General features: G+C 48.3%; 1 protein-coding gene across 3 annotated transcripts; it reads right to left on the reverse strand.

The window, feature by feature from the left end:
- Window positions 1-394: 394 nt before the first annotated feature.
- ARSD (arylsulfatase D) lies at window positions 395-26,813 on the reverse strand. Of its 3 annotated transcripts, none has more exons than XM_063660071.1 (10): window positions 26,726-26,813; window positions 22,322-22,471; window positions 18,564-18,685; window positions 17,272-17,394; window positions 14,353-14,776; window positions 12,102-12,238; window positions 7,218-7,352; window positions 6,395-6,557; window positions 5,284-5,405; window positions 395-4,023 (listed from the first exon to the last, which is right to left on the reverse strand). In XM_063660071.1, the coding sequence occupies exons 2-10, from the start codon at window positions 22,375-22,377 to the stop codon at window positions 3,647-3,649; spliced, it is 1,659 nt and encodes a 552-aa protein (XP_063516141.1). In that variant the 5' UTR covers window positions 22,378-22,471; window positions 26,726-26,813; the 3' UTR covers window positions 395-3,646. The 3 variants fall into 3 exon arrangements, with proteins under 3 accessions (XP_063516141.1, XP_054328274.1, XP_054328276.1); XM_054472299.2 differs by lacking the exon at window positions 26,726-26,813 and adding an exon at window positions 25,936-26,078; XM_054472301.2 differs by lacking the exons at window positions 395-4,023; window positions 5,284-5,405; window positions 6,395-6,557; window positions 7,218-7,352; window positions 26,726-26,813 and adding exons at window positions 8,953-11,322; window positions 25,936-26,078.
- Between the last annotated feature and the right edge of the window lie 1,052 nt (window positions 26,814-27,865).

The raw sequence follows: 27,865 nt of genomic DNA on the forward strand, positions 1-27,865 counted from the left end.
TGGAATGTCTACATGCTGCCTGGAGCTGTGGCAGCCAACTTGTGACCACGAGGCAAACCCTATGTGCAAGAGCAGGAAGCTGGAAAGAACCTGTCAGCCCTGGATTGCTTCCTCTGTGACTCCCATTACCTGGGAGAGAACACATCTTTCTCTTGTTTAAGGCATTCTTATTCCCAGTCTCCCTCTCTCCCCTGTATAACCCTAAAAGCACAGGAGTACACTTGTGACTGTGACTTAAGTTTTTCAGAATGGGGGAGTTTGGATTGTTCAGTCCTCTCTCCATGAATAGTGAATAGCAATGCCAGGTGAGTTCCTTCAAAGCTGGGGGGTGAAGGGGTGGAGGTGGAAAAGTAGGATTGCGGATGGGAAATAAAAACAAACAAATGACACCATCCAGGGAGATTTGTCATATTTTATTCAGTATTTCTGCTGCACTGCCAGCCTAGGGATGCACTTGATTCCCAAGAAATGTGACTGTCCTATTCGCAGAGCCGTCCACAGGTACCTACCCCCTGGACTGCAGCAACTTTATTAAGAGGTTGATTTAAACTCCTTACACTCACGTCTCAGATCAATGAATGGGCAAATAAACATCTCATGGCTCTGGGAAGGCATGTTGAGACCCGTTTTTGCAAGTCCTAAGGAATGGAAGAATATAGCTGCCAGGTATCCCAAGTCTAGGGCAGGAAGGGTAGTATCGGCATCACTTTCACTGCATTCTGTTGGTCAACGCAAGTCAGAGGCTCAGCCCAGATCCAAGGGCAGGGAAGAGGCTCCATCGTGTAGTTGGGCTCACTTGGAAGGTAATGGGAGGAGTTGGTGGCTGCTTTAAGACACATACCACATCTAGATTTCAACCTACAGAAAAGTCCAAAGATGCACTCACAGGAGCCCGTTAGTCAACTGAAGCTGGTTCATGGCTGTCTTCTTCAGGTGGAGACTAACCAACTCCCTGACCTCCTTCAGTTAAGTGCTCCTTCCTTTTTCCTGCTGCCTGGAATGTCTATGTGCCATCTGGAGCTATGGCAGCCTTCTTGCAACCATGAGGCAAACTCTATGTGCAAGAGCAGGTAGCTAGAAAGAGCCTGCCAGCCCTGGGCTTATATCCTGCTTCCCAGGGAGCTTAAAGATAGCAAAACCCACAGCCATTTTCATCAAATGCCAGGAAATTCTTAGGCTGGGATTGTTGGGATTGTTTGAATGGTTGAGCGTGAAAGACTTGTTATAATGGGCTTGTTGAATACAGTGAAAGATGAGATGGCTTTTAGCTGCCTCCACCCGCCGTGTCCCATGCTCCATAGATGTTTCTTTTTTTTTTTTTTTTTTTTTGTCATTTTTTGGTTATGCCAGGTGTCTCCTGTGTGTCCCTCCAGATCCCTCTCCAGCCCTAGAAACCTAAGCTCTATAAATGTTGCCTCTCTCCACTCATCTTCTCTTTGGCTTCAGGTTGAGTTCAGCCAACAGATGCCCCTGTAGGATTTGGACACAGGGAGCCAGGGGAGAGGGGCATCTGCTGCCTGGTTAGCAGGGCTGTGATGATTCTTCTACCTGTGACTCTCACTGCTGTGGACAGCCCGTTGCCTCTTCCTCTGGATTTTGGAAGCTTCCATGCCGAGGTCTGAAGGTGGCTCCCTGCCTCCCACTGATGTCCTTAGAATCCCATGCTCATCTAATACCTGGTATTGAACACTACCTTTCTTAGATGTCATTTAGGCTCTCGTTTCAATTCCCAGTATGCTTCCTGCAAAGACCTCGATAGATGGACTGAGGGGAATAGTGCAAGGTCCTCCCATCCCCAGTATTGGGATCTAGGGGCAGGGGGTCCCAGCTGTGCAGTAGGTTAGGACTACACTTCCATCATCAAAGCCACAGAGGGAAGAGGTGAGGAGGAAACACACTAGGATTGACTTAGAAAACACATTGGTCAAATCTTAGCTATTTGAGGAATGTAGGAAGAAAAGCTTCCTTCTCTCTGTATGTCTGAAGGTTCCCACGGCTGTCTCTTTGCCCAAGGGGCAAACTTTCCATCAGGGCATCTTCTGTGCCTCTGAGGATCATTTGCCAATTATAGGCAATGGTAGTACGTGTTTCAGTGCAGAATGAGATACAGTCATTTAATTTGACAATAAAGCGATGCGTCAAAAACCTCAGTCAACACAGTAAGTGTTTTCTTGTTTTCCTGCTGACCAACCTAATTCTGGTTTCATACAGGGCAGCCAGGTGTCCACCTAAAAGACGGCACTTCTCAACTTCCAGTTGTTTCTATGGATAATGGTTGGAAGCAGAAATTGGGTTTGGGCTTCCAGATAATCCCCCCTCACAGGGACTGCTTCAAGAGAAAGGGATGCCCTTTGGTTCTTTCTCCTTTCCACTGCCTGGAATGTGATGTCTGGCACTGTGGCAGCCACACTGGCGTAATGAGGCCAACTCTCTGCCATGCTAAGAGTGGCAGAGCTGGGAATTGAAAAGAGCCTGCTAGTCTTGGGTTGCTTCCCCTTGATCAGCTCACTACTTGGAAGAGAACACACCCTTCTCTTATTCTTTTCTTTAAGGCATTTTTTTTTTAAGGCAGGGTCTTACTCTGTCCCCCAGCCTGGAGTGCAGTAGTGCAATCTTAGCTCACTGCAGTTTTGACCTCCCAGGCTCAAATAATCCTCCCACCTCAGCCTCCTAAGTAGCTGAGACTACAGCTGTGTGCCATGACATCTAGCTAATTATTTGTTTTTTGTAGAGATGAGGTCTCACTGTGCTGCTCAGGCTGGGTAGGCTCAAGTGATCCTCCCACCTTAGCCTCCCAAAGTGCTGGGATTACAGGTGTAAGTCACCGTGCCTGGCTTTGTTTAAGGCATTCTTTTTCCCCAGCATCTGTTACCAGCAGCCTGAAGCCATTTCTATAACAATATCAGGAAGACACATGGACAGAGACCCTAATGTATGAAAAACGCATCAATTCTTTGAGATCAATGAGTCCTCATAAACAGAGACTGAGAGGCTTTAACTTTCCTCCACTGTGTGAGAGTAGGAACAGACACTCTTCCCTGTCCTTTTGTAAGGCTGTTATGTCATCTAGGTGATGAAATTGCAACAATGCTTTAAGACGGAGGGGTGAAAACATCGGGCATTGGCACAATGACGAACCCTGAGATTTAGAAGAGGAAGAGGAGGCATCAGTGGGTGCCTACTGGGATAGTCTTATTTCACAAATCAGGAAATGGAAACCCTACATGGGCGCAGTGGCTCATGCCTCTAATCCCAGCACTTTGGGAGGCTGAGGCAGGTGGATGACTTGAGGTCAGGAGTGCGAGACCAGCCTGGGCAACATGGTGAAACCCTCTCTCTACTAAAACTACAAAAATTAGCTAGGCATGGTGGCAGGTGCCTGGTGCCTGTAATCCTGGGTACTCAGGAGGCTGAGGCAGGAAAATCGCTTGAACCCGGGAGGCGGAGGTTGCAGTGAGCAGAGATCGCGCCATTGTACTCCAGCCTGGGGGACAGAGCGACACTCTGTCTCAAAAAAAAAAAAAAAAAAGAAAGTGGGGACCCACTCTCAGTCCAGGGCATGTTCCTTGCAAAAAGGGAAGCTGAAGATAGAACCAAGCTTGGAGAATTTTGTTTGCAACGCAGTCAGGCTCTCCTGGATCCTCTTTCACAGTCCTGGCATTTGGGGGGTGCCATCCCCATCCTCATGGCATGAGCAGAATGGGAAATGTCCACAGCAGGGCTGCAGCCACGGCTTCCACAGGATGTTGCTCGTGGAAAACTGCTGGGGCACAGGACTCAGGGTCTGCCGATGCTCTGACACCGCTGCACCTACCCTTGCTATCACGGCGTGGTACAGGGGCTCGGAGTCGGGGGTCAGGGGCCGTGCCTCAGAGGGGTCCCTGGAGAGGTCAAACAGCAAAGGGGGTCTGTGATGGGTCACGCCCTCCCCGGAGCATGGGCAGATGCCTCGGCCGTAGCAGGCCCCCGCTCCCTCGGGGTGGAACTGCGGGGTCGTGTAATGAACCTTCCAGACACTTCCACCTGGAGGCAGACAAGAAGGGAGTCAGGGTGGCAGAAATCACACGCAGGTGTGAACACAGGATGCAGGTGTCAGCCCTGTGGAATCAGCGTGAACCTCCCTGTTCAATGAAAAGGAGGGGGGACACGAGGCAGTTCACACAATCACAGCCTTCAGCTTGTTAAGTCAGAGCATGTGTGTGTGCGCGCGTGCACCCATGTGTGTGTCCGTTTGTGTCTCTACATTGCATGCCCCAGGCAAAGGGACTCATTGCAGAGCACTCACTGTGGCTGCTTTCAGAAATCAGAATCATAGAGGTTCCTTAATTCTTACCCTTTCCCCTATGTTGAAACTGTTCAACGTCGATCTACTACCTTTCTACACAGAAACAACCATGATATTTTAAACAGCATGATTGGGTACTTATCTATTTATCGCTACCTATTTATCTATCAATCCATCCATTTATCTTACCCATCGATCTCATCTATCTAACATTATCTATTTATCTATCAATCCTCTATCTACCTACCTATCATCTATCTGTTTATCTATCTACCTATCATCTATCTATCTATCTATCTATCTATCTATCTATCTATCATCTATCTACCATCTATCTAGCTACCTACATACCTATCATCATCTACCTATCTACCATCTATCATCTATTTATCTAACTATGTCTCCATCTATCTTTCCTTTTTCTAACAGCCCACCAGATATCTCTATCTACCTTTCATCCATCTATCTGTCCATCCATCTATTCATCCATCCATGAACTGATTCTACTTTTTATCTATCTATCTATCTATCTATCTATCTAATCTATCCATCATCTATCTTATCTATCTATCATCTATCTTATCTATCCATCAGTCATGTATCTTATCTATCATCTATCTTACATATCTGTATATTTATCCATCCATCATGTATCTTAAATATCTATCCATCATCTATCTATTCATTATCTATCATCTACCTATCCATTCATCATCTATCTTATCTATCCATTATCTATCTTATCTATCTATCCATCATCCATCTCATCTATCTATCTATCCATCATCTATCCATTACGTATCTATCATCTCTCTCTCTCTCTCTCCCCCCTCATCATCTATCTATAATCTACTCATTGGTTTATCTATCTGTATTTCTATAGCTATCTGTCCATCCATCCATCCATCCATCCATCCATCCATCCATCCATCCACATATCCACACATCCTATTGGCTGTTTCTCTGGACAACCCCGGCTGTGGGCAGAGTGTACTCACTGTCCTTCTGGTGCCAGCGTGCTGCATGAAGATGCTGCCCACAGTAATGAAACAGGAACTCATGTGCCGAGCGTGCCTCAGCTCCCTGCAGCAAGGGCACCAGGCTGTGGCCATCGATCACCCTGATTTCATGAAGAGAACACAGAGCAGAGTCAGACCACGGGTTCCCAGGCAGCCTTTTGCACCTGGGAACACCTCTCCCAGAATGCAAGGCTCCCCAGCAAATGGAGCAGAGATGAGCTGTCTCTCCAGTCGCTGTTCAGATTGCAGGTTGCTGAGCAGGATACATGTGGTTATTTCAAGACACAGTGTCTGTAAGTGTTGGGGCCATTTGTTATGCAGCACTGCATAAGCAGAGTGCACATGCACACACACACACACACACACACACACACCCCAACACACAGCACTGTCACCTTGGATGTCAACACAAAGCCTTCAAATACCAGCTGGACAGCCCACATTCCTAGGTTGGCTTTTCTTACCCTTTTTTTTTTTATGAGTCAGAGTCTTGCTCTGTCGCCCAGGCTGCAGTGCAGTGGCACAATCTCAGCTCATTGCAACCTCTGCCTTCTGGTCAAGTGATTCTCATGCCTCAGCCCCCTGAGTAGCAGGGACTATAGGCACAAGCCACCACACTCGGCCAATTTTTGTATATTTTGTAGAGATGGGGTTTCACCACGTTGGCCAGCTGGTCTCGAATTCCTGACCTAAGGGGATCCGCCCATCTAGCCTCCCAAAGTGCTAGGATTATCGGCATGAGCCATTGCACCCAACCTGTTCTTACTTTTAATCATAACAGACCCCAAGACACATGGTCACGTGGGTAAAGGAGATGGTGGTGCATGCCTGTAATCCCAGCTACTCGGGAGGCTGAGACAGGAGAATTGCTTGAACCCAGGAGGCAGAGGCTGCAGTGAGCCGAGATCGTGCCATTGCACTCCAGCCTGGGCAAGTGTGTGAGACTGTCTCAAAAAAAAAAAAAAAAAAAAAAAAGCTTATTTATGTAACCAAACACCACCTGTTCCCCAAAATCCTATTGAAATAATAATAAAAAAAACTAAAAACAATTACAAAAAATCAGGGAACAGGCGGCCTTATCTCCACATACCTGTCCTGGGGCACCTCGCCACCCGCCAGCTGGACCACAGTAGGGAACACGTCCATCAGGCTCGTGGGCTCTCCAATCACTCGGCCGGCCGGGAGCACCCCGGGCCAGCGGAAGATCCCGGGCACGCGGATGCCACCTTCCCATCCTCCCATACCCTTCCCACCTGTAAGTAAAAGACATTGTTAGGATTTTGCCGGAAACTGCCCAACAGCCTATACACACATCTGGATGTATTTGTGCATAGGTATGTGAATACGCACACATGCACACTGAGGCAGCCTCAGCTTCCCAAAAACAGCCACAGCAATATTTCCAGAATCATGCTACTCCCTGGCCTCTTGAATATCGGTGGGTCGCTGTGGCTGATTGTTCTAGTCAATCTATGCTACCTTTATTTAGAATAAAAGAATGTATTAAAATATTCATTAAATTTAATAATTTAAAAATATTTGTTAATTATCAATAATTTTTAAAATGTGCATTAATATTATGCATCAGTATTAATTGATGCATTTAAAATATTAAAATAGTAATTTTATTAAATATTCACAAATTAAGAATATAATAAAATAAACTTTAATTTTATCTGAATTATTTATTTATACTTCTCTGTATTCTACTAAAATGTAAACCCTTTAAAGGGAGGGGATGTGACTTTTTATCGCCTGTCCTGCTCATCTAGGTAGAACTTGTACTACAGTAGGTGCTCAATGCATTCTTCTTGAAATGAGCAAATTCATTTTCAGTTCAACTTGTTCTGGGCCCCTCAGTGGTGGCAGCTATTTGGTCAAATGCATATGTGTCCCCGATGTCCACAACTCACCTTTGTAAATTCCGTTCCATCCCCCTAACTGGCTGTGTCCATCTCTTGCCTCTAAATGTCCTCCATGGTCAGAGGTGAAATATGTGAATGTTGAGTTCTTTAAACCATTGTCTTCGATGGCATTAAGAACCTTACCTTTACAGAAAATGGAAAGTTTCAGGACCAAGAAAACAAAGCAGCATCCACTAGTTCAATGCACTTCTTTCTTTCTGCATGAGGCACCTCTTGCCAGGAAGTCAAAAGAAGAGACTACACTTACTCGGAGGCCATGGTTACGATGTGATCCCAAAGTGTAAGACATAGCTAATCACTGTGATACCACAGGACTGTTTAAAATGCAAACCAACAATAAAATTCGAAGCCCCCCAACTGACTGATGGACTCTCCCTTCAGCCAAGGCCATTCCAAAGTTAACCTGAAAAACTAGGTCAGGCCGGACCTGGCGGCTCACACGTGTAATCCCAACACTTTGGGAGCCTGAGGTGGGTGGATCACCTGAGGCCAGGAGTTCAACACCAGCCTGGCCATTATGGTGAAACCTCATCTCTACCAAAAACACAAAAATTAGGCAGGTGTGGGGGGTGCACGCCTGTAATCCCAGCTACTCGGGAGGCTGAGGCAGGAGAATCGCTTGAACCCAGGAGGCAGAGGTTGCAGTGAGGTGAGATTGCACCACTGCACTCCAGCGTGGGTGACAGAGTGAAACTGTTTCAAAAAAAACCCCAAAGAGGTCCAGGTGTGGTGGCTCACGCCTGTAATCCCAACACTTTCGGAGGCTGAGGCAGGCGGATCACGAGGTCAGGAGATTGAGACCATCCTGGCTAACACTGTGAAGCCCCATCTCTACTAAAAACACAAAAAATTGGCCAGGCATGGTGGCAGGAGACTGTAGTCCCAGCTACTTGGGAGGCTGAGGCAGGAGAATGGTGTGAACCCAGGAGGCGGAACTTGCAGTGAGCCGAGATCACACCACTGCACTCCAGCCTGGGCGACAGGGTGAGACTCCATCTCAAAAAAAAAAAAAAAACCAAAAGAAACAAAAAGCAAAAACAAGGTCAGGCCATGATGGAAAGTAGTGGGGGCGGGGGGAGTGGTGGACATGCATCATGATACCCTCCTCCCTTTGGAATTCAGGTGCAACTGACCAGCATTCACATTAAAACAGAGACCTATGACTGAGAGGAGGCCAGGCACAGTGGCTCCTGCCTGTCATCCCAGCACTTTGGGAGGCCGAGGCAGGAAGATCGATTGAGCTCAGGAGTTCAAGACCAGCCTGGGCAACATGGTGAAACCCTGTCTCTACAAAAAATACAAAAATTAGCCAGGTATGGTGGCACATGCTTGTATGTAGTCCCAGCTACTCGGGAGGCTGAAGTGGGAGGATCGCCTGAGCCTGGGAGGTCAAGGCTGCAATGAGTCAAGATCACACCATGCACTCCAGCCTGGGCAACAGAGTGAGACCCTGTTTAAAAAAAAAAAAAAGACTGATAGAACAGACTCTTTAAGTCTGATAAGAAACATTTACCATGTATTCTCTCTGAAGCCTGCTACCTGGAGGCTTCTTTGGCATCATGAAACCTTGGCCTCCACAACCCCTTATCATAACCCAGACATTCCCTTCTATTGATTCTCAGATAATAACTCTTTCAACCACCTGCCAATCAGAAAATCTGTAGATCCGCCTTTGACCTGGAAGCCCCCCTTTCAGTGGTCTTGCCTTTCTGGACCGAACCAAGGTACGTCTTACACATATTGATTGATGCCGTATGTCTCCCTAAATGTATAAAGCTGAGCTGCATGCCGACCACCTTGGGTACATGTTCTCAGGACCTCCTGAGGGCTGTGTCACGGGCCACTTGTCACTCATATTTGGCTCAGAATAAATCTCTCCAAATATTTTACAGAGTTTGACTCTTTCGGTCGACCCCAAGATACCACCAATACAAAACACAGAATGAACACACAACGCCAAGAGGTTGCCAATGGGCATGCTTTTTTAAACACAGTGCCGTGTGTGTGTGTCACATAATAAAGACACTGGGGAGAGGGAAATGGTGAGACTCAGTGATGACAGAACCCTGTCTATGTAGGAGGAAGCAGGGCTGTAACTAGCATCTATGGGCATTGGCATATTGGAGGCTGATGGCTCAGCAGCGCAGAGGACGCCCTGCGAACCAAGCAATTGCTTTATCCCTGGAGGCCACTGGTCATTGAAAGCACTGAAAGTCAAAATGATATAAACCACAAGGTCATCTGTAGCTCTGAAAATGCAGACTTTGAAGCCTGCTGTAAACTGAAAAGTACCTGAGGCAGGTCTCAATCCATTTAGAAAGTTTATTTTGCCAAGGTTAAGAATGACACAGCCTCAGGAGGCCCTGATGACATGTGCCCACCGTGGCTGGGGCAAAGCTTGGTTTTGTATACTTTAGGGAGACATGAGACATCCATCACTACACGTAAGATGTACATTGGTTGAGCTGGAAAGGTGGAACAACTGGAAGTGGGGAATTTAAACATATTCTCATTGGTAATTGATTGAGTTATCAATAGAAAGGAATGTCTGGGTTATGATAAGGAGTTGTGGAGACCAAGGTTTTGTCATGCAGATGAAGCCTCTAGGTGGCAGGCTTCAGAGAAAATCGATTGTAAATGTTTCTTATCAGAGTTAAGGTCTGTGTGGATGTTCATGCTGGGGGCGTAGAATGAGGCAAGTCCAACCTCCTCTTCCCGTCATGGCATGAACCAGTCTCTCGGGTTAAATTTTAGGGTGCCCTGGCAAAGGAGGGTATCCATTCAGATGGTTGTGGGGGGCCTTTGAATTTATTTTTGGTTTACACTATGAACCAATCCCGCCCTATCACTATGCTTGTCTCAGGAGATATGTTCAGATTCTGCAAGGATTTTAATATCTACACTCTCTTAAGAATCTGCAGCCTCGTTGGTCCTCTCCAGGGTTTCTTCAAGGCCATAGAAGGAAGGTGACATCTCTGCATTGTCCCAAACTTTATTGCTTTAGTTTCTGTAACTTCTAATGAGGACGTTAAGTCATTGGCTGTGTAGAAGGTTGACAATATAGTTTGGATGTGTGTCCCTGCCCAAATCTCATGTGGAATTGTCATCCTCAGTGTTGGCGGTGGGGCCTGGGGGAAGGTGACTGAATGATGGGGACAGAGTTCTCATGAATGGTTGAGCACCATCCCCCCCTTGGTGCTGCAGAGGGAGTAGCTTCTCTTGAGATCTGGTTGTTTAAAAGTGTGAGGCTCCTCCTCTCCTCTCTTGGTCCTGCTCCTGCCATGAGATGCCTGCTCCCCCTTCGCCTTCCACTATGAGCAAATCTCCCCAAGGTCTCCCCAGAAGCAGATGCCGCCATGCTTCCTATGCAGCCTGCAGAACCGTGAGCCAATCCAACCTCTTTTCTTTCTAAATTACCCGGTCTCAGGTATTTCTTTGCAAGAATGGACTAATACAGTTGATTTTGTGCAAAATTAGACTAAGTAATCGGAAATACTGAAGGACCAAATAAATGATATGACAGAAGTTTTTCTCCCTATTCTTCGTCTTTTATTTCTTTTATTTTGGAGACAGGGTCTTGCTGTGTGGCCCAGGCTGGAGTTCAGTGGTGCAATAATTATAGCTCATTGCAGCCTCAACCTCCTGGGCTCAAACGATCTTCCCACCTCAGCCTCCGGAGTAGCTGGGACCACAGGTGCATACCACCATGGCTGTCTAATTTTTTAGATTTTTTGTAGAGATGGCGGGGGGGAGTCTCACTATGTTGCCCAGGCTGGTCTTGAACTCCTGGCCTCAAGCCATCTCCCTGCCTCAGCCTCTCAAAATGCTGGGATTAAAGGCATGAGCCACTTTGCCCCACCTGAAAATGCAGACTTTTAAGACTGTGAACTCTATCACTATGCTTGTCTCAGGAGACACATTCAGATTCTGCAAGAATTTTAATGTCTGTGCTCTTTTAAGAATCTACAGCCTCACTGGTCCTCTCCAGGTTTCCTGAAGGCCATAGAAGGAAGACAGTGTCTCCGCATTGTCCTGAACATTAACTTTATTGCTTCACTTTCGGTAACTTCTGATGATGACATTAAGTCACTGGCTGTGTAGAAGGTTGATTTTGTGCAGAATTAGACCAAGTAATTGGGAATACTGAAGGAGCAAATAAATGATATGGGAGTGTGTTCTGCCCCCATTCTTTGTACTATTATTATTATTAAAGAGACAGGGTCTCACTCTTGCCCAGCCTGGAGTACAGTGGTGCAATCTCAGCCCACTGCAGCCTTGACTTCCCAGACTCAAGCAATCCTCCTGCCTTAGCCTCCTGAGTACCTGGAACTACAGGCATGTACCATTATGCCTGGCTAAGCATTTATTTTTGTAGAGATGGGGTCTCACTATGTTGTGCAAGCTGGTTTTGAATTCCTGACCTCAAGTGATCTGTCCATCTGGGCCTCCCAAAGTGCTAAGAGTAACTCTTATTCTTTTCTTTTTTTTTGAGACGGAGTCTTGATCTTTCACCCAGGCTGGAGTGCAGTGGTGCGATCTCAACTCACTGCAACCTCTGCCTCCTGTGTTAAAGCGATTCTTGTACCTTAACCTCCCAAGTAGCTGGGACTACAGGTGTGCACCACCACGCCGGGTTAATTTTTGTATTTTTAGTAGAGACAAGGTTTCACCATGTTGCCCAGGCTGGTCTCAAACTCCTGACCTCAGGTGATCCACCCGCCTTGGCGTCCCAAAGTGCTGGGATTACAGGCGTGAGCCACCGCCCTTATTCTTTATTGCAACTTGGTTCATATTCAGATGGCCAGTCTGTTATGCCCTATGTTCAAACCTGAGGCCGAGGGTGTAGTGAGGCTCCGTGGTACCTTGACTTACCTACGAGCCAGTCCATCTCCTCCACATTATCACCGTATAAGCCATGCTGACTTTTCCCCAGGAAGGCACTCGTGGTCACAAGGGGAATGTGCACATGCAGCAAAGAAAGGAAGAGGAGAAATGGCCCATGCTTGTGTCTGAAAGAAGAAAACCTCCTTGACAATACACAGAATACACAGTACATCAAAGGGAGCCCTGCACCCATATGTTCACTCCAGCACTATTCACAAGAGCCAAGGCAGGGGATCACCTTCTGAGTCCATCAGTGGGTGAACACAGAAAGAATAGATGGTGGGCCAGGCGTGGTGGCTCATGCCTGTAATCCCAACACTTTGGGAGGCTGAGGCGGAAGGATCACTTGAGGCCAGGAGTTCAAGACCAGCCTGGGCAACACGGTGAAATGCCATCTCTACCAAAAATAGAAAAATTAGCTGGGCGTGGTGGCTTGAGTCTGTGGTCCCAGCTACTTGGGAGGCTGAGGTGGGAGGATGGCTTGAGCCCGGGAGGTGGAGCTTGCAGTCAGCCGTGATCATACCACTGCACTCCAGCATGGGTGACAGAGCCAGACCCTGTCTCAAAAAAAAAAAAAAAAAAAAAGAATATATTGTATATGTCCACAATGGAATACTATTCAGCCATAAAAAAGAATGGAGGCTGGGCACAGTGGCTCAAGCCTGTAATCCCAGCACTTTGGGAGGCTGAGCCTGGCAGCTCAGTTGAGGTCAGGATTTCAAGACCAGCCTGGCCAACATGGTGAAATGGTGAAACCCCGTCTCTACTAAAAATAAAAAAATTAACAGGGTGTGGTGGCAGGTGCCTATAATCCCAGCCACTCAAGAGGCTGAGGCACAAGAATTGCTTGAGCCTCGGAGACAGAGGTTGCAGTGAGCCATGATCACACCACTGCTCTCCAGCATGGGTGACAGAACCAACCCTGTCTCAGAAAAAAAGGGAATATCTGGTGTATGAACATGATGCAATACTATTCAGCCATCAAAAAGAATGAAATCCTGTCATTTGCAGCAATACAGATGAAACAGGAGGTCACTGTGTTAACTAAAATAAGCCAGGCACAGAATGACCAATACTGCATGTTGTCACTCATATGTGAGAGCTAAAAAAAAATTGATCACATGAAGATAGAGAATAGAATGATAGAGACCAGAGGCTGGGAAGGGTGAAGGACAAAGAGAAGTGGTTTAAAGAGTACAAACATACAGTAAGGTTAAAGGAGTACGTTCAATGTCTGATAGCAGAGTAGCGTGACCAAAGCTAACAAAATGTATTGTACTCAGGAGATGGACACCCTAAGTATGCTGTTTGATCGTTATTCAGTGTATACACGTAACGAAATTTCACACATACCCCATACATTTGTACAAATTAAAAAGTAAGGGCCAGGCACGGTGGCTCATGCTTATAATCCCAGCACTTCGGAAGGCAGAGGTGGGAGGATGGCGTGAGCCCAGGAATTCAAGACCAGCTTGGGCCATATAGTGAGACATTGTCTCAAAAAAAAAAAAAAAAAAAAAAAAAAGACATTAGAAAAAGGCCAGGCACAGTGGCTCACTTCTGTAATCTTAGCCCTTTGGGAGGCCAAGATGGGAGGATTCTTTGAGCCCAGGAGTTTGAGACCAGCCTGGGCAACATAGTGAGACCCCATCTCTACAAAGAATGCAAAAAGAAAAGTTTAAAAAACTGTCAATAAAAATGTACAGAACCCAATGGCGTGTATGTCAATGCTATTCGAGCCATCACATGACACCCACTTCGAGACTCTCATACGGGAAACGCAGCCACATGAAAAGGTTGGCTTCTGCAAAGCCATCTCCTCCGAGGGTTGGTGTCTGAGATCCCAAAGATTATAAGGAGACTCTCAGATGCTCTGAGCAGTTACCGCCTCTTTTTTTCAATTAAACTTTATTTTTATTTTTTTTAGCGACAGGGTCTCACTCTTGTCACCCAGGCTGAAGTACAGTGGTGTGATCATTGCTTACTGCAGCCTCGACATCCGAGGCTGAAGTGAACCTCCCACCTTAGCCTCCTGAGTAGCTGGCATTGCAGGTACACACCACCATGTCTGGCTAATGATTTCATTTATTGTAGAACCTGCCTTCCTATGTTGCCCAAGTTAGTCTAAAGCACCTGGGCTAAAAGATCGTCCCATCTTGGCCTCCCAAAGTGCTGGGATGACAGGCATGAGCCATCGCGTCCGGCCCCATCTCCTCTTTAAGATGCGATGGTTGCTCACCTTTCAATATAGGAAACAGCTTCCTTTAGCATAAGACTCGCTGTTTTCTCCAGAACCATGGGTTGCTCCGTGACGTCATGGTTTCTCATCAGGATACAGTTCCAGCGTCGCACAAACCCGAAGGAGGAGTACCAAGAGATGAAAAACAGGAAGCCCACGCCGGCCATGCCGGTGACTGCTCTCGCGGAGACAGAGATGAAACCGCAGGTCTGGCCGGCAGCCACGGAGAGAATCCCCAGCGCCAGGAACTGGGTGTAACCCCAGAGCTGCGCCCTCAGGGCGGCGTCCACTTCGGGGGGCCTGCCTGGGTCACAGTCGTTTGTGAGCGTGAAGGGCATGCCGTAGAAATAGTCAAATCCGTGGTTCAGGGGGTGGTGGCAGTGATCCCCGCGGGATGCACAATTCACACCCTGGTGCCATTTTCCTAAAAGAAACGTAAACGTTCAACACAGACCCGCTTTGAAGCAGCCCTGTCTGCTGCAAAGAACCTCGGAATCATTCCGCGTCGGCAGGAAAAGAAAAGTCTGCAAAGAGCAAAACTGGAAATGGAAAGGCAATGAATGGATTGGATACCTGTGTTTAAATGAACGCATTCTGATCCGTGAAGACTAATGAATGTATCCATGTCAGAACCCTTGACAAGTGATTAAAGGTTTAAGACTTTCGGCCGGGCGCAGTGGCTCACGCCTGTAATCCCAGCCCTTTGGAAGGCCGAGGCGGGCGGATCACGAGTCAGGAAATCGAGACCATCCTGGCTAACACGGTGAAGCCCCATCTCTACTAAAAAAATACAATATAGGTGGCGGGCGCCTGTAGTCCCAGCTACTCGGGAGGCTGAGGCAGGAGAATGGCGTGAACCCGGGAGGTGGAGGTTGCAGTGAGCCTAGATCGCGCCACTGCACTCCAGCCTGGGCGACAGAGCGAGACTCCGTCTCAAAAAATAAAAATGAAAATAAAGGTAAAAATAAAAAAAAGAGAGAAAGAAAGAGAAAGAAAGAATAAATCCACCCTCAGAGTAGGAGATACACAGACTTTCACAGTCTAAAGCACTGGCCCTGTAATCCCAGCACTTTGGGAGGCCGAGGTAGGTGGATCACTTGAGGTCAGGAGTTCGAGACCAGCCTGGCCAACATGCTGAAACCGTGGCTCTACTAAAAATGCAAAAAAAATTAGCCGAGCATGGTGGCACATGTCTGTGGTCCCAGCTACTCAGGAGGCTGAAGCAGGAGAATCGCTTGAACCCAGGAGGCGGAGGCTGCAGTGAGTTGCAATCGTGCCACTGCACTCCAGTCTAGGGGACAGAGCAAGACTCCATCTCAAAAAAATAAAAATAAATAATAAATAAAAGAAGAAAAAACTTAAAAAAAATTTTAAAATAAAAATAAAGTGGCAGGAAACTTGAAAAGGAGGAACAATGGTTGTCCTCCTTTAGAAAACCACAGCTTTGAACAAGTTGGGGTGTTGCAGCTCCTGTGAATGGGACAGTGGCTTTGAGTGTGAGAAAAGCACAGAGAGGAACTGGGGACCCTGCACAGAGATTCCACCACCAGGTCGGGGCGGGTGACCTCACCAGTGAGCTCCCATGTTCTCATGTGTATGACAGGGACAGCACCTCTAAACCCACAGGCTGGGTAAGGAATGAAGGAGGTAACCAGCAGACTGCCTGGTGCTTGGCGGCATAAACCAACATCTCCCTCCTTTCCTCTCCGTGCAGAAAGGAGTTTAAGGGGCAGGCCTGAGCTAGTGCCCCTTACAAAGGCTGTCTTGTAAGATTCCCCGTGGCTGGTGTTTGAGATCTGGATTTCCAATGGAGAACTCACACTATTAAAATAATAAGCTGACTGTGCCTAAACTATATGCAAAAGCAACGTGGTTCATGCTAAACACCTCCTTTGGTTCTGGGAGTCTGGAATTCAGGTAGGTGCCAGGCAGTGAGTGCCTGCAGGACCAGCCCCCAACAGAAACCCCTGGGCGCTGATTCTCCCGGGAGCTTCCCTAATAGACAGCATTCCATGCATGTTGTTGAAACTCATTTCTGGAGGAATATGGTGCATCCTGTGTGATCCCACTGCGGGAGGATTCTTGGGAGCTTGTGTCTGGTCTGCCCTGGGCTTCATTCCGTGTAATTCCCTTCACTGATTCTGCCTCACCTCCTTTGACTGTCATAAATCACCCATGAGCACAACTGCATGCCAAGTCCTCCTAGCAACTTTCCGAACTTAAGGGTGGTCTTGGAGACCCCTGACATGCTGTCTCTTATACTGGGTGGTCTTGGAGACCCCTGACACGCTGTCTCTTATACTGGGTGGTCTTGGAGACCCCTGACATGCTGTCTCTTATACTGGGTGGTCTTGGAGACCCCTGACATGCTATCTGTTATAAAGAGGGTGTTCTGCCCCTGCCAGAGTTTATTGTCTAAAGAAAGGCAGTGTTTGTTAACTCTGGGGGTTTTGAGATGGTGAGTGGCCATGTAGAGAAGGCTAATGTCTGAAGAAGGTCGTGATAAATGGGGACAAGCTGAAGACTGATAGGTCCAGAGAAGAAAAGAGGGCAATCTCCTAGGATTTTGAATTTAAAAAGAAAAAAAACTCATGAAAAACTGGGGACAATCCAATAGGCATGAGATGGACCAGGCACCAACTTCCGATTCAGAGGACACAGGATTGTTTTCCTTTGCAGGAAAAGGGGATTTTTTTTTTTATTCTTTGAGACAGAGTCTTGCTCTGTCACCCAGACCGGAGTGCAGTGGCACGATCTCGGCTCCCTGCAACCTCCGCCTCCCGGGTTCAAGCGATTCTCCTGCCTCAGCCTCCTAAGTAGCTGGGATTACAGGCGTGCGCCACCGTGCCTGGCCTGGGATCTTTTTTATCATGAATCTTGCCAACCACCGTATAATGTGAGGCTCCCACATATCCACACCTATGAGGCCAGTTGCATAGCCGTGCTGCTGCAAGATTCTTGCAAAAGTGGTTTCGTTCTCAGGGAGTCCACCTGAGCCTGCGTTCCACTGAAGGGCCCGGTATCCATTGCTGGCGTCCATGCCTGTGGGGCAGGGAAGACAGGAAGAATTTACTTTCCCTTCTCTAGAGGAGCACTTCTCAACCAGAGGGATTTGGTGTCTGAGATCTGGATTTGTGCACCGAAGCCAAGCTGCTATTATCTATCATCCATCTATCATGTATGGAGCTATCAATTATCTACCCATCTATCATCTGTCATCTATCTATCTACCTACCTACCTACTTATCTATCATGCTATTCTCGAAATAATAAGCATGGCCAATGTCTGGAGATGTTTGTGGTGTCACAACTCAGAAAGGGTGGGGTGTGGTGCTACTCGTATTGGGTGCGTGGAGCCCAGGGATGCTGCTCAAGACCCTACATACAGTGCACAGAACAGCCCCACCACAGAGAATCATCTAGCCCCAAATGCCCATCATGCCAAAACAGAGACACCCTACCTTAGGATGACAGACTCTATGTGATCTATCATATGTCTATCTATCTGTTTACCTAGCTATCACCTGTCACCTGTCTATCTCAATATGTATCCATCATCTATCATCTATATCTATCCATCTATGTATGTATCTATTATCTATCATTATCATTAATCATCTAGCTATCAATCAGCTATCATTATCTATCATCTATCTATCACTTATCTTTCTATCATCTATCATTATCTATCAATAATCTCTTATCTAGCTATCTAGCTATCAATCATCTATCACATCATTATCAATCATCTAACATTATGTATCATCATCATCTAGATATCTAGCTATCAATCATCCATTATCTATCATTATCATCCATCTAGCATGTATCTAGCTATCAATTATCTATCATCTATCTATCTATCTATCTATCTATCTATCATCTATCTATATCACAGTGATTCTCAACTTGGGGAAACTTTGCTCTCTCTAAGAGACACTTGGTCTTGTGATCAGTCACACTGGCTCAGAATAAACCTCTTTAAAATATTCCACAGACCTTGGTTTTTCTGTTCACATCCTAATGATCACAACTTTTATGTGTATGCACACAATACGATATTCTTTACATAAATACAAGGAAGATGATGAATTGCAGATGATCTTTGTACCATTGCCCCTATATCTTCACCATCAGTACTCAACTGTTACAGATGACAGAATGAGTGCACACAGATGTGCCCATTTCTCCATCATCTCCATGACACCAACCTGATCTGAAGGAATGTCTCCCTGTGAGGAATGCAGCTCGGCTTGGGGTGCAGAGCGGGGCAGCCGCCAGGTGCTGAGTGAGCCTCACACCTTCCTCTGCAAGCTGGTCAATATTCGGCGTTCTGAGCAAAGCACACAAATGTCATTGTTGGAAGGGAGACATGCATTTGGCTTAAGCAGATCCCTGCTCTGAAAGGCACAGGAATAGACTGCAAAGACTTCACCGGATTTCAGAATTAGTTGCATTATGGTCTCCTGTAGCAGTAGATCGACCCCTATCCTAAGTTTGGTGTTGATGTTGAGATGGATGACATCTCACACACACACACACACACACACACACACAAAGTATATGAGACAATTTATGACTCATATAACGAGGCTTTCCGGGGAGAGCAGGGCAGGCCTTCCAAGCTCATGTGAAATAAGGAAGCAAAGAAAGGAGATTTATGTTTTTAATTGTGGTGAGGGTGTGGGGCTGGGATGAGGGTTCCCATGCAAGGGTGGGGGCGTTTATGGTCTGAATCTGCCATCAGCACCAAAGGAGACAGTCCCTGTGCTTTCTTATCTGCTCATCCAGATGTGGAGCACAGAGACAAGAGGCCTAAAAGCGTTCAGCATCAGATATCAAAAAACTGAGGGCCAGGTGCGGTGGCTTATGCCCGTAATCTCAACTCTTTGGGAGGCCTAGGCGGGCAGATCACTTGAGGTCAGGAGTTCAAGACCAGCCTAGCCAACATGGTAAAACCCCGTCTCTACTAAAAAAAATACAAAAATTAGTCAGGCAAGGTGGTGCACGCCTGTAATCCCAGCTACTCGGGAGGCTGAGACAGGAGAATAGCTTGAGCCCAGGAGGCGGAGGTTGCAGTGAGCCGAGATTGCACCACTGCACTCCAGCCTGGGTGAAAGAACAGAGTGAGACCCTGTCTCAAAAAAAAAAAAAAAAAAAAAAAAAAAAAAGAACGAAAGAAAGAAAAGAAAAGAAAGAAAGAGAGAGAAAAGGAGCCAAAAGAGGTATCCACATAGAATGGAATCTATGGAATATGACTCAGCCACTGCAAGGCCTGAGGCACAGTACTGACACTTGCTGCCACAGGGAGGAACCCTGAAAACACTGTGTTCTGTGAAAGTATCCTGACATAAAAGACCACAGGTTATATAATTCCATCTGTATGAAATGTCCCTAACAGGGGAGTCTATAGAGATGGAAAGTATATTAGTGGCTGCCAGAGGCTGAGGGTTAGGGTGCTGAGACAGTTGGAGGAGCGTTAGCTGGGGCTGCCATAACAAAGTCCTACACACCTGGCCGCTTCAACACCAGATATTGGTTGGGCACAGGGGCTCACGCCTGTCATCCCAGCACTTTGGGGGGCTAAGGTGGGTGGATCACTTGAGGCCAGGAGTTCGAGACAAGCCTTGGCAACATAGTGAAAACCTGTCTCTACAAAACAAACAAAAATTAGCTGGGCATGGTGGCATGTGCCTGTAGTCTCAGCTACTCAGGAGGCTGAGGTGAGAGCCTAGGAGATGGAGGTTGCAGTGAGCTGTGATCACGCCACTGCATTCCAGCCTGGGCAACAGAGTGAGATCCTGTCTCAAAAAACAAAACAAAATAAAACAGAAAAACAAACCCAGTAGACATTTATTCTCTCACATTCTGGGAGATGGAAGTCTGAGATCAAGCATGGGCAGGGCTGGTTCCTCCTGAGGCCACCCTCCTGGGCTCGTAGACACCATCCTCTCCCTGTGTCCTCAGGTGGTCATTGCTCTATGTGTGTCTGTGTCCTTATCTCCTCTTCTTATGAGGACCCTAGTCCTATTGGATCAGGGCCCACCCTAGTGACCTCATTTTACCTGAATCACCTCTCTAAAGACTCAGTCTCCAAATAGAGTCACAGTCTGAGGTCCTGGGGGTTAGGACTTCAACATAGGCGTTTAGGGGACACAGATTCGCTCCTAGCTGGAGGTGATGGCTAAGGGGATGCAGAGTTTCTTTGGGGGTATGTAAATGCTTTAACATGGTTTGTGGTGACAGATGGACAGCTCTGTGAATAGACTAAAAGTCCCTGAACTGTACACTGTAAACAGATGAACCGCATGTTCTGTGAATTACAACCAGGCCTGCTCAGGGTGTTCGAAAGGGGATCCCTGGACAGGGGGCAGACTGATTGATTGATTGACTGATTGATTTAGAGACAGGGTCTTGCTCTGTGGACCAGGCTAGAATGCAGTGGCACAATCTCAGCTCACCATAACCTCCACCTCCCGGGCTCAAGCCATCCTCCACTCTCAGCTTCCTGAGTAGCTGGGACTACAGGCGTGCGCCACCACACCTGGCTAATTTTTTGTATGTTTCATAGAGACAGGGTTTTGCCATGTTGCCCAAGCTGGTCTCAAACTCCTGGGCTCAAGTGATCCACCTTCCTTGGCCTCCCAAAATGCTGGGATGACAGGCGGGAGCCACCGTGCCCGGCCCACACTGGGCAGACAGCTGCAGGTGCTGCAATGTCCACTGCAAAGAAGGGAGGCCCTGCTCTGCGGGGACCGCTCCTGAGGTTGGCAGCTATTGAAAAGCACATGAAGCCTGCATTCTGGGGTGGTCCTTCTAGGAGAAAAGCCCACCAAATGGAATAAGGAGCTTTCTCACCTTTTCTCCTGTTGCAGAAAGCACGTGAGCACCACTCAAGCGCTCTGCTGGTAAGGTTGGCATAGAGGCTACTACTCTGTGTTTGCACATGCCACTGCAGTGGGCTGAATGGGGGTCTGCGAACCAATCTGTCCACGTGCTGACCCCCCAAACCTGTGCGTGAGACCTTGCTTAGAAAAACTGTCTTTGGAGATGTTATTAGTTAGGTATCCCGAGATGAGATCATCCTGGTTTAGAGAGGGCCCTAGATGCAATGACCAGTGTCCTTCTGAGAGACAGAGGAGGAGACACAGACACAGAGGAGAAGGCCACGTGGGGACGGAGGCACAAACTGGAGTGATGTCACCACAAACCCAGAGATGCCTGGAGCCCCCAGGAGCTAGGAGAGGCAGGAAGGGTCCTCCCCTACAGCCTCTCAGGGAGCTCTGTTGGTGTCTTAATCTCCTCTTTTAGTAATCCATATCAGATTAGGGCTCACCCTAAGGACCTCAGTTTAACTTAATTACCTCTTCAAAGACCCCATCTCTGAATATGGTCACACGCTGAAGTACTGGTGGTTAGGGCTTCAACCTACAAATTTGGAGCAGGCCAGAATTCAGCCCACAACAGACGTTGTTTGCAAACGTAATCAACAGAAGATGAGATCTTTACAGTGGGCAGGCCTTGCTACAATGGCCGGTATCCTTATAGGATGAGGAGATTAGGACACAGACACAGAGAAGGCCCCGTGGAGACGGAGGCAGAGACTGGAGTGAGGCGGCCACAAGCTCAGGGACACCTGGAGCCCCCAGGAGCTGGGAAAGTCAGGAAGGATCCTCCCATAGGGCCCCCAGAGGGAGCCCGGCCCTGCCCACACCTGGATTTAAGATTTCTGGTCTCCAGACCTGGGAGAACAAATTTCCGTTGTTTTAAGCTACCCATTTTGTGGTAGTAATACATTCACCCACTCACCGCAGTTCCACATCGTTTAAAAGGGACTTTTTACCTGTTGGTAGTTTTTTGTTGACTTCTGAGGAACTAAGGAGGTTCCTAATTTCTCCAGGCAGATTTTAAATGCACCATTCAGTCAAACTCACATAACATCATCACCAATAGCAACAACCAACTGTACCTCAGTGTATTGTTCCCATAGCAACTGAGATCCCCAATGCCTAGATCATCCGCCATGATCAGTAGGATATTTGGTTTAAAGGCATTTGCAGTTTTAGGTTCACACGTCTTCAGAAGCAAGCATAAAAACAGTAGCACCGGCAAAGAGTCCCTGGAGAGAAAAGCAAAACACAGAAATGACTATCTACAATTTGGCAAGGGAAGCAGGCATTTCAAGGCAGCTCGCTGGGAAGGCGAAGGTCTTACCACTAAATTAAGACGTTCAGCTTTACGGGAGGTTATTGTCTTGGCCTGAATTCCTGCACTAGTGTCCCTGGACCAAACCGAGGGTCAGACTGCTATTTCTCATGACCCAATAGAGAGATGCAGATGAACTGGGAAAGAAGAGAGTTTTTAATTCTGTAACCAGTTACAGGAGGAAGGCCTGGAAATTCTTTCCCAACCAACTCAAAATTACAAAGCTTTCCAGAGCTTATATACCTTCAAAGCTATATGTCTAAGTGTAAGTGTGCATTTATCTAAAGACATAAGTGATTAACTTCTTCTAATCTGTAATTAAGATCTGAGTCCTGAAGACCTTCCTCTGGAGCCTCAGTGAATTTACTTAATCTAGATGAGTCCAGGTGCTGGGGTGATTACCCTTATCTTGTCTCCTGCTAAATCATAGAGTTTTGGGGAGTTCCTTTAGTCCCCAACAAAGCTTGTTTGTGGAGGTCTGGGGAGTTTCTTCAGACCCACAATAAAACTTGTTTAATCCTAAATGGGCCCCGTTAAGAATTCCTTCGTTGTGTCGTCATGCTTCAAAGGCCCAGGAGAGGCCTGGGCAAAACTCTTTGTGTGCTTTTGTTACATCCCAGCCTTTGCATAAAGGCACTGGTTGTTTCAGCTTTTAGTATGTAACTTCACCACTCAGTCAGTGCTGAAACAGTTGTTATGGAGGCCTGCATCAGTGAGACCTGGCCTGCTACACTAGACCATACAGGTCAGAACAAACTGGAATGGAGTCACTTGTGCTAACTGCCACATCATCAAGCTGAACAGGGAAACAGGCCAGTTTTCCAAAAAACAGAAGATTTGAGTAAGCAAGAAGATGTGTAGTTCACCTGAGCTAAGAAAGTCTCCCATGCTTTAACCCTGTAAGAAAAGTAACTTTGAAACAACCAATCTGCTTTATTATTCTTTGTTTTCTTTTTTTGAGATGGGGTCTTGCTGTGTTGCCCAGGCTGGAGTGTAGTGGCATGATGGTGGCTTACAGCAACCTCTGCCTGATTCTGAGGTGGGAGGATTGATTCAAGCAGTCCTTGAACTGCAGTGGATAGGTGGTGTCTTAGTGTTGGGGGATCATGGCCGTGCTTTCCGGGGAGGACGTGAACGAGGGGTGTATCTCAGGGTGTGGGGGGACACGGCTGTGCTGGGGGGCAGGGGAGGAATAAGGCCATGGGGAGGGATCCGGTGTGGCCAGCAGGGCAATGGCTGCGGAAGGGGACAGGACGGGGCGTGTCTTGGAGGGTGGCGAGAGGCACGGCAGCGCTGCTGAGGCAGGAGAATAGGGTCTGGAGGCAGGGAACCTAAGGCTTTTCATGCCGGCTTCCTAGAACTAAATTGAAAGGAAAATCCTAACTTTCCTTTTTTTAAAAAAAATTTTAATTATTATTATTATCATTATTTGAGATGGACTTTCACTCTTGTTGCCCAGGCTGCAGTTCAATGGCATGATCCGGGCTCACTGCAACCTCCACCTCCAGGGTTCAAGGGATTCTCCTGTCTCAGCCTCCTGAGTAGCTGGGATCACAGGTGCCCGCCAGCACGCCCGGCTAATTTTTTTGTAATTTTAATAGAGGCCCGGCCTAATTTTTGTATTTTTAGTAGAGACGGGGTTTCACCATATTGGCCATGCTGGTCTCAAACTCCTGACCTCAGGTGATCCACCCGCCTTGGCCTCCCAAAGTGCTGGGATGACAGGCATGAGCCACCTCGCCTGGAGGGAAAATCCTACTTTTCCATGCCTAAGTAACAAAAGGACCCAACGCTTCCCTTTGACCTTTTCTATTGGGTAGATAGTAGACTGGCTGTCTGCAACCAGTCGGACTGATTTCGGGTCTAGTCTTCGTTTGCAACTTTGTGACTTTACCCTAGGCCCTGATTAGTTGGGTTTTGCAACCAATCAGATGTTTGCACAGGAGTGTGACCTTTGTAACTTCAGCCTCTGGTTGGCTGCTGTCTTCAACCAATCAGACTGATCGCGGGCCACCACTTCAGTTACATGTGAGCATGAAGTGGCCAATGGGAAACTTTTAGGGGGTATTTGGACCCAAGAAGATTATGTACCCGGGCCCTTGAGCCGCTGCTTGGTCGGCTCACACACTGTGACGTGTCCTTTTGTTTTCAATAAATCCCTGCTTTCCTTCTTTTGCTGCTTCATTCTTTCTTTGCTGGGCGTTTTGTCCAATTCTTTGTTCAAAACGCCAAGAACCTGGACAACTTGCAGTCACGACCCTCTACCGGTGGCACTGGGGCGCAAATGAAGCCAGGAATGCAGGACCCGGCGCACCTTAGGAAGTGCAGCGGGGCATGGCGGTGCTAGAGGGTGCGGACATGGAGTGGCACAAGGCCAAGGGGCCGGGGCATGGCCAGAGGGAAGTGACGGCCGCGCTTGTGGTGGAGATGGGGACGGGACAGAGAAGTCTTGGGAGGTGACCGGGGTAGGCACGGCGGTGCTGGGGGGAGTGCGCCCAGTGAAGCCCACGGGGGGAAAGGGGCGTGTCTTACCGACCGTGTCGAGGGGAGTCACAGTCATGCTTGGGAGGATGGGGTCTGGGGGAAGGACGGGGCGCGTCTTAGTGGGATGATGGGGAGGCACAGCCGTGCTGGGAAGGCAAAGGGCCGGGGGGCGGGATGGAGCATGTCATGGTGGGGCCGAAGAGGCGGGGGGCGGGAAGGGGCGTTCTTAGAAATCGGGAGGGGGCCACAGCTGTGCTCGGGAGGACGGGGCGTTGGGGAGGGACAGGGAACGTCTTAGTGGACCCGGGGGACACGGCCGTGCTGGAGGGCATCGAGCTGGAGGTTGGGGGCGGGACGGGGTGCCTCTTAGGAAGTGGGGCGGGCACGGCTACGCTTCGGGGGATGGAGCCTTGGGGCGGGACGGGGCGCGTCTTAGTGGGGCGGAGCGGGGGGCGCGGTTCGGGGCGGGTCTTAGGGAGCCTTTGAAGGCCAAATCCGGGCAGCGGTGTAGCTGGGCTTGGAAGGCGGAGGACCCAGCAGGGCGTGACCGGCCCAGTTTCCGCTCCCTGCGAGTCCCGGCCAGCCTTCCTCCGCCTTCCCTTCCCTTCCGCCTTTGTTCTCTTTCCCTGCCCTTCCGCCTTCCCTTCAGTTAGGTCTCCTCCACCCCCCTCGTCCCCTCAGTCGCCCCCTATCCCTGGGCTCTGCTGTCTGGCGTCTTTCCCGGGCACAGAACGCGCCTCCAGCTACATTTTGGGGACTACAAGGCGCCGGACACAACCACGCCCTTTACAGGGGCCCAGGCTCGTCCGGAGCGCCCCTCGCCGTGCTCGCGACCCCCTCCCCAGGCCCCCACCCCAGGCCTTAGTGTGGGCCGCGTCCCGGGGTCCCTGGCACCTGGCGGCGGGCGCGGCGAGTCCCCTCCGCGCGGCGGATCGCATGGCCGAGCGCTGGCCCAGAGCGCACTCCGCGCCCGGGCTCCGCTAGTGCCAAGGCTTCCGCCCTCTCAGCTGCGGGATCTGGGCCGGGCGCCCGCCCCTCCTTCGCCGCGTCATCTCCTGGCTCTCGGGACCTCCGGGACCTGCGCGTGGAAACAGGTTTTCCCAGGTCGTCACACGGGGAGGCCTGGGCTAAGGAGGAGCTGATTGACCGGGCGCGGTGGCTCCCGCCTGGAATCCCAGCAGTTTGGGAGGCCGAGACGAGTGGGTCACCTGAGGTCAGGAGTTCGAGACCAGCCTGGCCAACATGGTGAAACCCCGTCTCTAGTAAAAATACAAAAATTAGCTGGGTGTGGTAGCTCACGTCTGTAGTCCCAGCTATTCGGGAGGCTGAAGCAGGAGAGTTGCTTGAACCCGGGAGGTGGAGGTTGCAGTGAGCTGAGATCACGGCCACTGCAACTCCAGCCTGGGCGACAGAGTGACACTCCGTCTCAAAAAATAAATAAATAAAAATAAAAAATAAACCCAGTTAGGCTTGAGCACAGGGAGCTCCTTTTCTTTTCGTCGGGAAGGGTCTTAGGACCTGCCCAGAGCAATCAAGTTGCGATTTCAGTTTCTCAAAGCTTGGTGTTTGAAATGTCTGTTCCGGATGCTGGACTTGTACTCTAAGTCTGGGACGGAGAATGCTAGATGGGCCCTTTTTTTTCTTTTATTACTATTATTATTATTATTTTGAGATAGGGACTCACTCTGTCGCCCAGGCTGGAGTGCAATGGTGCGATCTCGGCTCAGTGCGACCTCTGCCTCCTGGGTTCAAGCGATTCTCCTGCCTCAGCCTCCCGAGTAGCTGGGACTACAGGCGAGCGTCACGACGCCCGGCTAATTACAATTGCTATTTTTATCTTTGTTTCTTTCATCGGACAGCTGTTGAAATTACTCCTTTTGATTAATCACTGTGCCCTGGATCCCTCCCCATCTTTTCTGTGACTCATCCTTTTGTTTTTGAATGATGCTGTTTTGCTCATTACCCTCTCACGTAATTCTTTTTTTGTATCTTTGGCTCTCCCTTTGTTGTTTGTTTGTTTTGTTTTATTTTTAACTCTTTTGACCTCTAGAAAGATCAAGGCTGAGAGTTGAGGCTGCAGTGAGCCTTTGTTTTTGTCTAACTCTCTTGACCTCTAGTCACTGATTCTCTCAAGCCCCTTCATGTCTTACCTCATCCCCTCACATCCCCTCACAATGCAAGATCTGGTCAAAGTATAAATTCATATTTTGTAGGAAATGCTAGCTTACAAAACAATATCTCACATCCCTACCTCCAGCCCGGGTGACCCACTTTCACTCAAAGGGGGTTGCTTAGGTCCTCTTCCACTGGTCAGGGACAAAATGATTCTGTAGTCTTCAAGATAACAGTACTTTCTTTTTCCAAGGCTGAGGCTGTCAAGGGTGAGGCTGTCACCGCCTCCCAAGGAAGTGGAACTACACGTGTGCACCACCACCCCTGACACATTTTTGTTAATTTATTTTTTTGGTAGAGACTAGGTCCCACTATGTTGCCTAAGCTGGTCTCAAACTCTTGCCTCAAGCAGTCCTCCTGCTTTGGCCTCCCAAAGTACTGGGATTACAGGTGAGCCACTGTGCCTGACCAGCCACAAGACTCTATGTTGGGTGTATAGGTGGGAAGCATATCCAGGTCCTCCTCACCATTATTCTGCCTCCAACATTTATGCCATTTTTTTTCCTTTGCAACTCAGTTCTCTATGCTTACCAAATGGAATCAGTAAGGTAGGGGAGGTGGGGTGGAAGTTTGAGTTGAAAACATAGATTCAGAAGCCCCTCCTTAAATTCACTGAGTTAGGATTTTCATAAATGAGGGAGCTGCCCCACAC

This window comes from Pongo pygmaeus, chromosome X, assembly GCF_028885625.2.
Source record: "Pongo pygmaeus isolate AG05252 chromosome X, NHGRI_mPonPyg2-v2.0_pri, whole genome shotgun sequence".
In the NCBI taxonomy this organism is placed as follows: domain Eukaryota; kingdom Metazoa; phylum Chordata; class Mammalia; order Primates; family Hominidae; genus Pongo; species Pongo pygmaeus.